The sequence below is a fragment of the Carettochelys insculpta genome, chromosome 7 (genome assembly GCF_033958435.1).
Source record: "Carettochelys insculpta isolate YL-2023 chromosome 7, ASM3395843v1, whole genome shotgun sequence".
Lineage (NCBI taxonomy): Eukaryota > Metazoa > Chordata > Testudines > Carettochelyidae > Carettochelys > Carettochelys insculpta.
This window is the reverse complement of record NC_134143.1, coordinates 56,200,439-56,212,619: the sequence shown is the minus strand read 5'-3', so window position 1 is coordinate 56,212,619 and position 12,181 is coordinate 56,200,439. Positions and strand designations below refer to the sequence as shown.

The 12,181-nt window shown below is 44.4% G+C and overlaps 1 protein-coding gene across 4 annotated transcripts in view; it reads left to right on the top strand.

The window, feature by feature from the left end:
• Positions 1 to 12,181, top strand: part of TACC2 (transforming acidic coiled-coil containing protein 2) — a 200,898-nt gene that overhangs the window by 142,105 nt on the left and 46,612 nt on the right. For all 4 annotated transcript variants that reach the window (XM_075000517.1, XM_075000515.1, XM_075000516.1 and 1 more), the window contains one exon: positions 9,876 to 11,196. In XM_075000517.1, coding sequence (XP_074856618.1) covers positions 9,876 to 11,196 — 1,321 coding nt within the window. The remainder of the gene's footprint in view (positions 1 to 9,875; positions 11,197 to 12,181) is intronic.

Sequence of the window (12,181 nt, the reverse complement as noted above, 5' to 3'; positions counted from 1 at the left end):
TCTATTACAGCGAGGGCGTATCTACCAGAGACTCGCTTTCGGGCCATCGGCTCCCTCGCGCAAGGCTTCACCTTCAGCCCTATGGTGCCGGTTCTGACGTGCTTACAGCCGCTGGGCCACATGGCAGCAGCAACGTTTCGTAGAACAGAACGCCAGGTTACACATGCGCAGCATGCAGCATTGGCTGGCGAGCGTATACAAACCGGCAGCACACACTGTTCACAGGATGGCGTCGCCCACAACGGAGGTGCGCAAATCCCTGCAATGGTGGGTAAACCCCGAGAACCTGCTAACAAGGGTACCCTTCCACCAACCACACGTATTGGTTTTTCTTACTACAGATGCCCCCCCTCATAGGGTGGGGAGCACACATGGGCGAAGAGGTGACGCAAGGGCTGTGGTCCTCTATGGAGCAGTCACTGCACACAAATATACTAGAGCTCAAAGCAGTGTTCAACGCCTGCAGACACTTTCGAGACCAACTGAAAGGCAAGGTAGTCGGGATCAGTACAGACAATACCTCCACCATGTTTTATATAAATCGGCAAGGAGGAGCTCGGTCCCGTGCCTTATGTGTAGAAGCAGTCCGGTTGTGGAACTGCTGCATCGCCAACAATGTAACCTTGAAAGCCTCGTACTTACCAGGCGCTCGCAATGTGAAGGCAGACCAGCTGAGTAGGCGTTTCGCACTCACGCACGAGTGGCAGATCCGTCCCGATCTGCTGCAACCGATTTTTCCACGCATGAGGTTTTTCCCCAGATAGACCCTGTTTGCTACTCAGCACAACAAGAAGTGCCCACGATTCTGCTCCAGGGCGGGACTGGGACGGGGGTCCCTGAGGGATGCCTTCGCGATCTCATGGAGGGGCCCCCTGCTTTACGCTTTCCCTCCCACAGTGCTCATCCACAAAGTGTTGCAGAAAGCCAGGAGGGAAGGAACCTGAATGATCCCGATAGTCCCAACGTGGGATCGACAGCAATGGTTCCCCCTATTCCTGCGCATGTCGGACCGGCCACCGATGTCCCCTCCGGTGGCGCGGGATCTGCTCACGCAAGCCCAGGGGTCCATAGTGCATCCGCACCCCCAAAGCCTGCGACTACAAACGTGGTTAATCCATGGCTCAGCTCCCTAGAGAGCACATGTACGGAGGAAGTGCAGCAAGTCCTAGAAAGTAGCAGGAGGACTTCCACCAGGAAGACCTTCAAGCAGAAATGGACTCGCTTTACGGCATGGTGTTCTACCAAACAGCTAGCCCCCTTTCGGTGCCTATGGCTGTGATATTAGAGTATTTACTGGACCTCAAGAGAGGAGGACTCTCGCTATCCTCGTTTCAGGTCCACCTGGCCGCCATTTTGGTGTTCAGACACGAAGAGGAAGGGCACACGGTGTTCGCCCATCCCATGGTTACCAGGTTCTTCAAAGGGCTGGTAAGCCTATACCCCCCTCAGAAACCGCTTCCACCTCTGTGGAACTCGGACCTGGTGCTTAATGCGAAAAGGGGACCACCGTTTGAGCCTTTGGCCACGGTTTCCCTCCGCCTCCTTATGATGAAGACGACCTTTCTTCTCGCAATCACGTCAGCTCGCAGGGTGAGCGAGCTTGAGGCAGTTATGGCAACGCCGCCCTGCGCTGTTTTTCCAAGGAGGCGGTAACCATACGGCTGCATCCAGCCTTTGTTCCTAAAGTTTCTTTCTGAGTTTCATACTAACGAACCTATTGTTTACCCTTGTTTATCCAAAGCCTCATAACTCTAACAAAGAGGTGCGCCTACACCTCCTGGACGTGAGCAGGCGCTAGCTTTCTATATGGACAGGACCAAGTCCTTCCGGAGAACGGATAGGCTCCTAGTCTCTATCGCTCCCAAATCAAAAGGAGAATGTCTCTCTTCGCAGAGAATCTCTAAGCACATCGTATCTTGCATAAAAATGTGCTACAAACTCAAAAAGACTCCTTTACTGGCCACGCCCAGGGCTCATTCCACTAGGGCGGTGGCAGCATCAACAGCCTTTTTTCAAGGGCGTTGCGCTAAAAGACATTTGCAGAGTGGCGACCTGGTCATCCTGTGACACCTTCGCCAAACATTACGCCCTTCACAGGGTATTCCAAGAGGATACCCGTCTCTTGGCAGCGGTCCTCTCGGGGACAAGCTGCACATAATCCGATTACCCACCTCCTATCTTGGGTTACTGCTGGGTAGTCACCTAATGTGGAGCACCCACGGGGACACTCGAAGAAGAAAGAAAGGTTACTCACCGTAGTAACGGTGGTTCTTCGAGATGTGTCCCCGTGGGTGCTCCACTACCCGCCCATCCTCCCCGCTCCGGATCTCTGTTTAGTGTTTTGCAGGAGCATCCGAGGCGGTTGGTCAAGGAACTGGCGGGGACCGGATCGCGCACATGGCCGGGAGCGCGCGGGGGAGCGGCGCGCACCGGCGCATGCGCGGTCCGGCAGAAACTGCTTGGAAGATCCGATCTGCGGCGCCGGGCGAGCCCGACACCTAATGTGGAGCACCCACGGGGACACATCTCGAAGAACCACCGTTACTACGGTGAGTAACCTTTCTTTTTCAACACACAAATCCAGCTACGAGTCGATGTATCTCAAACTGATTTTTGCTGCCATCCATACAGCAGGAGGTCGACAGAAACTCTCACATCAACTTCCCTAGTACTACTAGTAGTACTGGGGTCGATGGCCATGCCATGGCAGTTTGATTTAGTGCATTCACACTAGGCACCCTAAATTGAACCTCCAAAGATTGACTGCCATCTGGTTGATCTTCCCTGAAGTGCAGACATACCCTAAGGTCTCCCTTTTCCCAATTTTTCTCATTATCTACCTATTTGTATGAAATGTAATTTTCCTAATTGCAAAAAGAATTCACATGGAAAGAGAGTAAAGGAGCAGATATGCAAAGCAGACATGGAGTGTGGTCCACAGTAGATATGAATTCACTCAGAGTCTTTGTTTATGTATGTACTTTCCTTCCCATGTGTTTCTCTTCTTTCGCTTGCCCCTCATTTAGAGTATCACAGGTTGAACCTCTCTCATCTGGCACCCTCAGGACCTGACGAGTGCCGGATGAGAAAACTTGCTGGACCACAGGTGGTCAATATTGTTTAGCACATTACCAACACTTCCACTGCTTACTGGGTTCTTAGAAGGCATTTACTAGTAAATTACGGCTAATTAACAGCACAGAACACTGAGAGCTAGCCCTGGTGGCTGTAAACAAACTTTACTGGCCCACAGGAAACTTGGCCACACCCATGATAGGTGGTCATCTGGCTAAACAAGTCATGCCAGATTACAGATGTTGTCCGATGAGAGAGCTCCAGATGAGGAGGGTTCAACCTGTACTAAGAAAAGTGGGAATTTGGATGTATCCATTTGTAGTTACACATGAACCGCACAGAGTTAAACTTTGTTTATTTGAGCTGTTCTGCTTTGATTCCAGCGTTTCATTTTTAGCTTGCTTGCAACAGACAAGTTAAAACAAACTAACAAAGCAATTTACAGCATTCCAGCATTTTGTAAAATTTCAACGTGGTGGCTTGCTATAAGAACAATTCAACTGTAGAATGGAAATGTAAAAGAATATGTCTGTTTTTAAAATACATGAGGAGATATCAGTTAGCATTCCTGTTGCTTGGCATTTAGTTGCTTATTTCAATATAAATGGTGAAATGATTTGTGCTGTGAAAGCCACGTTTAAAAATCCATTATTTTAGTGCTAACTTGCTTCATAAGTTATAAGTTATATTCCCACACAAAGGCTGTCTACACCAGCACCCCTGTTTCGAAAGGGGGATGCTAATGAGACACATTGGGCTATGCTAATGACGAACTGCAATGAGTATGCAGTGCCTCATTAGCATAATGGCAGCCGCAGCGCTTTGAAAGTGCTGCTTTTGATCACGCATGGCTCGTCTACACGGGGTCCTTTTCAAAAGGACCCTGCACACTTCGAAATCCCCTTATTCCTATTTGGTTATTTGCACCTCATTAGCATGTCCCAATGAGTCTCATTAGCATCCCCCTTTCGAAAGGGGGATGCTAGTGTAGACACAGCCTGTGTGGGAATATAACTTATGAAGCAAGTTAACACTAAGATAACGGATTTTTAAAAGTGGCTTTCATAGTACAAATCATTTCCCCATTCTTAACCAAACAGGAATAAGGGGATTTTGATGTCTGTAATGTAGACGAGCTGCATGCAATCGAAAGCGGCACTTTTGAAGTGTCGTGACCACCATTATGCAAAGAGGTGCTGCATATTCATTGCAGTGCCTTATTATCATACCCCAATGTGTCTCATTAGCATCCCCCTTTCGAAAGGGGAGCGCTAGTGTAGGCACGGTCAAGGAGAGTGAGTCCCTTTCACAGGGCTTCTGTGAAGCTGAAGTGCAGCTCCTAGTTGGTAGCATGAATCTGGAAAACAAAGGCTGCACTGGGTTCATTTCAGTAAAAGAGGAACGAAGGCAACTTGCAGGGCCTGTCAAACTGCAACTGAGAAACTTACACAGATCTTTTTCCAATTGAGAAACTAGACAGCTTTGTCTTCTGGGGCTAGAGTGTGTTTGGGCATGGAGCAGGAAAAAGGGAGAATGGTAGGTTTGGAACAGGTAATTCCAGAAAGGTGTGACAATAATAAAATATGCAGACAGTTATAATTATGCCTCATGATTTGATTAGCACAACACCTGAGGAAACAATGAAATTTTTTTTAAATTGATTTCATTCCAGAGTACGTTTAATGAAGATCATGAAAATAAAATGTAGTTAAAACTTAAGGTTAGGTATCAGACTTTTAGATACACAGATCTCTGCCAACTGGAGATCTCCCTTTTTTCCATGTGAGTTGGGTAGGAAAATTGGGTCTTCTCTGATTTATGGGTGGTGAAACAGGGTTCCAGGCTCCTTGCCACTACCAGTTCTTCGGATGTGGGTTTGAGCATGGGCAGGCTGTCAGACACCTGTTGTGTGCAGCAGCAGGTTGGCCCTGCCTCTTATTCGCCTAGTAAGCTGCTATAGCAGCTATCAGTGTGGACTTTGTGGCTGTCCACATGTGGTTGCACTGGTGTGAGATGCACAAAAGAAGAGAGCTGTTACATAAACTTTTGTGGTTGTGGCAATAGTGGCTGTACTCAGAGGTTTTGTTTGAACTAAACTATAGGGAAAATTACTCAGTTCTCCCTCAGCCCTGTGACAACTCCGTCAGTGATAGCAGTGTATAGAGGGAACCAGCATTAGCCAGTATTTCCACAGTGATGTTGTGTAACTGCTCAGAAATCTATTTTGGATGAAAGATTAGCTGTTGTGAGATTTCTGCTCAAGAGTGCCATGTAACCTTACGAGATTTCTGTTTTTATGAGGTTTTCATCATTTTGGAACAACAGGAGATTTATTACTATTGTTTAATATGGCGGTGCTTAAGGGGCAACCAAGAATAGGGCCTCGTTAAGCTAGTCATTGTACAAACAATAGTACCGCAACCCTATTCCAAAGGAGGAAGGGGAGGGAAAGGGTGGAACAGACAAACAGCAAAGTGATGACAGCAAATGCCATGTTAGTTCTGTGGATTTTTTGAGGGCATGAGTGTAGTTTGGAGAGAGCCAAATACAGATGAAGGAAGCAGGGACATGGAAGAGATAAAGGGAAGGGGCACAGCACGAGGAAAGAACTGGGTCATGTGGACAGTTGTAGAAGGAAGGAAGAGGAGTCTGTGAGGGTGGGCTGAGGCAACCAGTCAATCAGCACAAAGCAGGAAAAGTTCAGTCAGAAGTTCAGAAAGTTGTCTGAACACTGAAAGGTCTCTGCTTCAGCTGTTTCTGCAGCTGTTCTGCTGACTGGCATCCCTGCTTCCTGTCTGCAGTCTTCCCCCAAGCTCACAAAGCAGGGCAGAAGGAGTGGAGAGCAAGGAAGCTGTGCCAAATGTCAACTTCTACCCAGAATTCCTTTTGAACCTCAATTCCAAACTCCAGTCTGGACTTGAATGTTGCCTCTTCCATCCATCACTAGTGTATCATAACAAGTAGGATTTGTGCTAATAACATGCCCACTCCTGTGTGGCATAGAAAATTCATGCCATTTACGTGAGATTTGTTTTTATGTGTTGTTATTTACAAATAGATGTAAATTAGGAGAGCTGCTCTTGTTTTTGCAGATCACTGGAGCTTTACTTTCATGGCTTAAAGTGCGATCAACATTTAATTGATTTATAAAATACAGCAAACGTGATGGTTCAGTTCTTTCTCTAATTAACCACAGAACATTAAGCAGTAATTTATTCTTAGCACTATCAGTGGAAGAAGATAACATTCCTTTGCCATTAGTGCAAACATTTCAGTTCTTTCTATCACTCTTCTATTCTCATCCATTTGTCAAATAATAAGCTACAGATTAAAATGCTGAACAGTACATACCATTATTGTGCTCTCACTTAAGTGCATACATAAAAGTGTAAAGCCAACATGCCCATTTTCTGTTGTTCGCTCTTTACATATTTTTCATATTACACTAGTGCCTAGAGTTTTCGGCTGAGGTCAGCTCCCATTGCAGGACTTGGCCTTGACAGACATGTAGCAGAGATAGTCCCTGCAGCTCCAGAGAGCTTGTAAATTAGGCAGACAAAAGGAGGGAGGGAAATCTGAGAGACAGGAGTGGTGAATGAACTTGCCCGAGAGCACAAATCAAGCCTATATAGGGACTAGTACCAATAGCTCACGAATCACTGGTTCAGTACCCTGTCCAGTGGGCCATCTGTGAAAAGCCAGAATGATTAGTAGCATCTAATCTAGGGTTTCTCAGCCTATTTCTTTCTGAGGTCATTCCCCTAACATGCTGTAAAAACTCCAGTTCCCAAAGTGTGTGTGTGGCTGAGGGAGACAGGGGACTCTAGGCTTCAACTGTGGTGGAGAGAGGGGAAGCTCCTTGCTTTAGCATCAAGCCAGGGATGCTTTTTGCTTTTGCCTTGCAAGGTGGTAGGGCTTTTGGTTTCTATTGTCTGGGCCACCAGAGATTGGGTTTCTGACTAGGGCTCAGGACAGAAAATTAAATCTAATGCCAGCCATGCTTCATGGGCCTCCCCAGAAACTAGCTCATCATCCCACCCTTCCTCGCCCCTCAGCCCCACAGGATTCATAGATGCTTGGTTGAGAACCACTGCTCTAATCCATTACTTGCTGCTCTTTGTTTTAAAACAACATAAATCCTTCGTACTTTTTGTATGTCCTTAGGTGTGACTAAGATATAATGGGTCTGATTCTTCATGTCCTACCTGTGCAAAACTCTCATTCAGGTCAGAGACCTTTGCTTGCATAAGGAATGGAGGATTGGGCCCTGTATCATGTATAGTGAATAAAAGTCTGGGAATGCTTTTGTGGACTTTGTTAACTCATGAAAGCTCATGCTCTAAACTTTTCTGTTAGTCTATAAGGTGCCACAGGACCCTTCGTTGCTGCTACAGATCCAGACTAACACAGCTACCCCTCTGATAGTGTAACCTGTGATATTCATCTACCTTTGTGATGACAGCTTGTGCTGATCAGGGTTTGCAGGCTCTTCTTGTAATACACATAACAGAGATAAGAGATGTAAAAAGGTCTAATGGATCTGTCACAGTTCTGAGCAACTGTATCTGTAATCCTGCTCTACGATACAGCAAAGGCTCAGACTTCTGGCTCCCCTGCTGTTGTCTTTCTTGCATAGAGAGACACATTTCTCTCCCTCCTGTTTGGGATATTTCTGGGCTGTACCACTCCTGGCCTACACTGAATTCTCAAGCAAAATCAGTCTGTCTAAGTAAGCCCTGTTTTACTTTTCTCACCAGAGATGGTAAACAGTGTAATTGCCACAGTGAAGCTTCCGCATAGTTCTTTCACAGCAAGTACATTTATTCTTAAAGTGAAAGCATCAGAGACACCTTATAAAATCCAATAAAATAGTCTACATGCATGCTGGTAAGCTTACCAGGGTTCAACACCTGACTTCAATATTGGCTTTTTCTGGTGAACAGTCCTTTAAATCTCATCCCAGGGTTTTCCTGCCATCATAAGTTCCTAAAACCTCTTAGCTCAGAACAAGCTCCTTCTTTGATAATCACTCCTGATGTCCAGTTTGAGTCTTTGTAGAGACTGTGAATTGGTAATCAGCCAGACAATGGGTTCTGCTCAAGATGCAGCTTCAAAAGGACAGCTCTGGAAATGTGTCATTTGTTTTTCCCTCCCCAGTGATATTTCAAAGGAAGCTGCCTCAATTATCGGTTCATTTTATCTCAGGTGCTGTTCAAAAGAGTGCATTGATGCTCATAATGCTTACTTAGTTTAATTATGTTTCCTAGACAAGTTACATACAATCCCACAGTAACCCATAAACATTTTGATTTTAATACAATGAGAACCTAAGAAATTTTAACTTGATTCAGCAAGGTTTTCCAACATATGGCATGAAACGGCCATCTCTGTCACAAGGTCAGTTAATCCATTTCCTTCCCTGCCTGCATCCTAAAATATTACTGCTTCTGCTTTAACTGCTGAGTTTTAAATGTCCCCAGTCATGGGAGTTCTGTTAACCCCATTGGATGACCTTGTCATAAATAGATCTACATACTTTAATCTCAAGAGAAGAATTCTGGTTGTAGAACTCTAACAAATAGGATGTTTTCCTCTATTGATAACAATTATAGTAAAGGGAGACAGTTTCTAATGGAGAAGTGCAATATCAGAAAGTTTGTATGGTCAGCTTTCTCCTGTCTACTTTCCCTATTTTGTTTTGATTTCTTTTAAGTTTGAAATTATGAACAACTCATATGTAAAAACATATGAAAATGAGGTTATCAACTCGGAAGCTTGATTGTCCTCCTCCTCCTCCTACCTTCTACCCTGGCCAAAATAAAATTAACAATGAGAAGAGTTGGAAAGAAAGCCACATCCAGTCTTCTCTTGCACTGTAAAGATAGTCAAGCTGAGATGGGGGAACTTAGTAGTAGTGGGCCTCTTCCACTCCTACATCTTAAAGTATAGTCCATTGATGATCTATACTAGCATCCCCTGTCCTAAGCAATCGTTTGCAATTCTGACCAGGTGTATCCCATCTTTTTAGTGTCTGCCTTTGGGTCTCTACACCAAGTGTTTCTTGGGTATTAAACTGGGGCATTCAACTAGGAGAAAAATATGCAAATGACTGACACTTCAGTCAAATTAGAGAACTACAGTACCAGCTACTGTAAAAGAGTATGTTTTGATATAATTCTGTAGCCAGGTCTACATGAAAGCGGAAAGTCGAGTTAAGATACATAACTCCAGCTATGTCAGTTTGAGCTCCCACACCGTCTCTTTGCAAGAAACAGGAGTACTGATGGGGGTGGCCTGTGAGTTTGATTTAGCACATACACTAAACTGAACTCTGGAAAATCGACCACAGCAGTGTCACTCTTCCCCGTAGTGAAGAACTGCCCTAAAAATGAAAGGCATTAAACCATTATTCTAGTGGGAAGTGTGGGTGAGCAAGTATTTGATGGTCAGATTAGCCAGTATGTAGGCTCTACCTTAATTAGCTCTGAACTGGCAACTAGAAAATACTCTGTGTAAACCTTTAGACGTCTATATAATTCATTGTCCCCAAACTACAAGAGAAAAAAAGAAGTGCTCAAACATTCTTCTGCATATATATCATGAATACAATATACTCCTCTGTACATATAGCCTTTCATTCAGTATTTAGTCCAATTGTATTACTTTTATTTTGATTTATTCCATTTTTGGTGTATTTATTAGATTAAAAATATAATAAAATACTTAGTTTAAACTGAAAAGCATTTGAGGCTTAATGACTGATGTGTTTCAGTCACTGACTTTTCTGTTTGTTCCTATAGGATTCTGTTCCGATACTGTGTCTATAATTGATGCACCACATACTGAATCAGTTGAAGAAAGCCCTTTTCGTCCTCCCTCCCATTCATTTTCTACTGTCTTTGATGAGGATAAGCCTATAGCCAGCAGTGGGACTTATAACTTAGATTTTGATAACATTGAGGTGGTAGATTCTTTCCACACCTTAGAACCTAGCACTCCAGAAGCCAAGAATCGTGACCCTAAAGTGAATGTTCGAAGAAAATCCACAGATTCGGTCCCAATTTCCAGATCTACTTTGTCTCGGTCTCTTAGTTTACAAGCTAGTGATTTTGATGGAGCTTCTTATATTGGCAATAATGAGACAGTAGTGCCAACAGCAGATGTGTTCAATACTGGTTCAAGTAGTGCTTCTAGTACCCTGAAGCGAACAAAGAAACCCAGGCCACCTTCCTTAAAGAAGAAGCAATCTGCAAAAAAATCTGCTGACTCTCCGCCAGTGAAAGAAACTCAACAAGAGCAATCTGTCATTAGCCAGCAAGCTTCTGTGCCAAGTGATGAAAAACTGGTGTCTGAAATAAAGATTGAAACAGTTAAATCTGAATGTACTGAACCTTCCCAAATATCTGTGAAGAAACAGGAGGCCCCAGCTGTTCCTGAAGCTTCCTATCCCTTTGATCAAGAGAATTTTGAAGGGATTAGCGCATTTAGTACTGGAGGAAGCAAAGTGCAAAACTCTCCCCCTGCCAGTAAAAAAACCCAGCCTCTTACAACGGCACCAGAGGCTGAGACAGTGACTCCATCTGACACTGGAGGACAAGAGGATCCTCCAGTCAGAGGTCTAGCTGTGAGACTAGAGTTTGATTATTCTGAGGAAAAGGGCAGCAGAGAAGACCAGCAAGAAAGCACTCCTCTGCCTAAAAAAGCAGGCAAAAAATCTGGTGCCAAAATGCCACTAAGGAGGCCAAAGACAAAAAAGACAGTGGAAAAGCTTGACAATGCTCCCACCACACCAACCAAGTCACTCCCTGATCCAAATGATATCCCAGTTTCAAAAGGGTCTTATACTTTCAATATTGACAAGTGGGATGATCCCAACTTTAACCCATTCTCTTCCACTACAAAAATGCAGGAGTCTCCCAAATTGCCTCAGCAAGTGTATAGTTTTGATCCAGACACCTGTGAGGACTCGGGTGACTCCTTTAGGCTATCATCGAAGATCACCAGCTCACCTTCTAAATCTCCAGCCTCCTTTGAGATACCAGCCAATGGCAATGAAACAAATGGAACAGAAGGCGACAACCTAAATAAACCTGCAAAAAAGAAGAAGACACCACTAAAAACGTAAGTTAAAGGGCAGAGTTGTTTCTGGATTGTGAAGTGCTCCTCTTTGCACCATAATTACTTTAGTTTTATGATTCATGGAGTTCAGTAAGGTTAGAAACATTGTGCTGACATATGGATTACTAGACAACTGGATTTATGCTTATGGTTTATCTTGGTGGGCATAGGTTTTCCTCTACGTCATCAGTGCCATGATGGATCCATCATCAAATAACTTACAGTGAACACCCAGAGAAACCAACCCAGCATAGGTCACTGGATGAATAATTGGACTTTGGATGTTTACGGTCCCAATCCCACCCCCATTAAAGTCAGTGCTGAATGCCAAATTGCATTCATTGATGTGCAGTGAGTTCAACATTGGGGGGGGGGGGGGGGGGATAATTCCCTGGCCTATTGCTAATTCAAGACTGATCCTGTGAACTCTTTCTTATGTGAGTAGACAGAACACACATAAACCTAGTGAAGCTAATGGGACTGGTCACATAAGTGAAGACTATTCCTGTGAGTTAGGGTTTTCAGAATTGTGACATAGTGAATTGAATTCTGGCCCCAGTGCAATCAGTGGCAAAACTCACATTGACTTCAATGTCCATTGTCTTCAGCAGGGCCGTGTTCTCATGCAGGGTTTTATGTATGAGTAGGAGGGACTCAGAACTACCTTATTTTTACTAGTCTGAATTCCTGATTTCATTTGTGTGTGTGTGTGTGTGTGTGTGTGTGTGTGTGTGAGGTTATAACCTTTGAAAACATTTTTTCTGTAAAAGTAGTTTAACTATTCACAGGAGGATCAGATTGCATCATCACTTGGAAAAGTTTACAGGAGTTAGTGAGAGCACTCCATGAAGTTTCTTCCTCAGAATTTTCTGTGGAACTTTTCACTGGGGAGATGACTTAAGCTTCTCCCTGATATCTCAGGTCTGCACGAGGCAAAGGGTTTATCTGTCCTTTGTTATTCTCATCTGCTCTTGGCAAAACAGCTTCC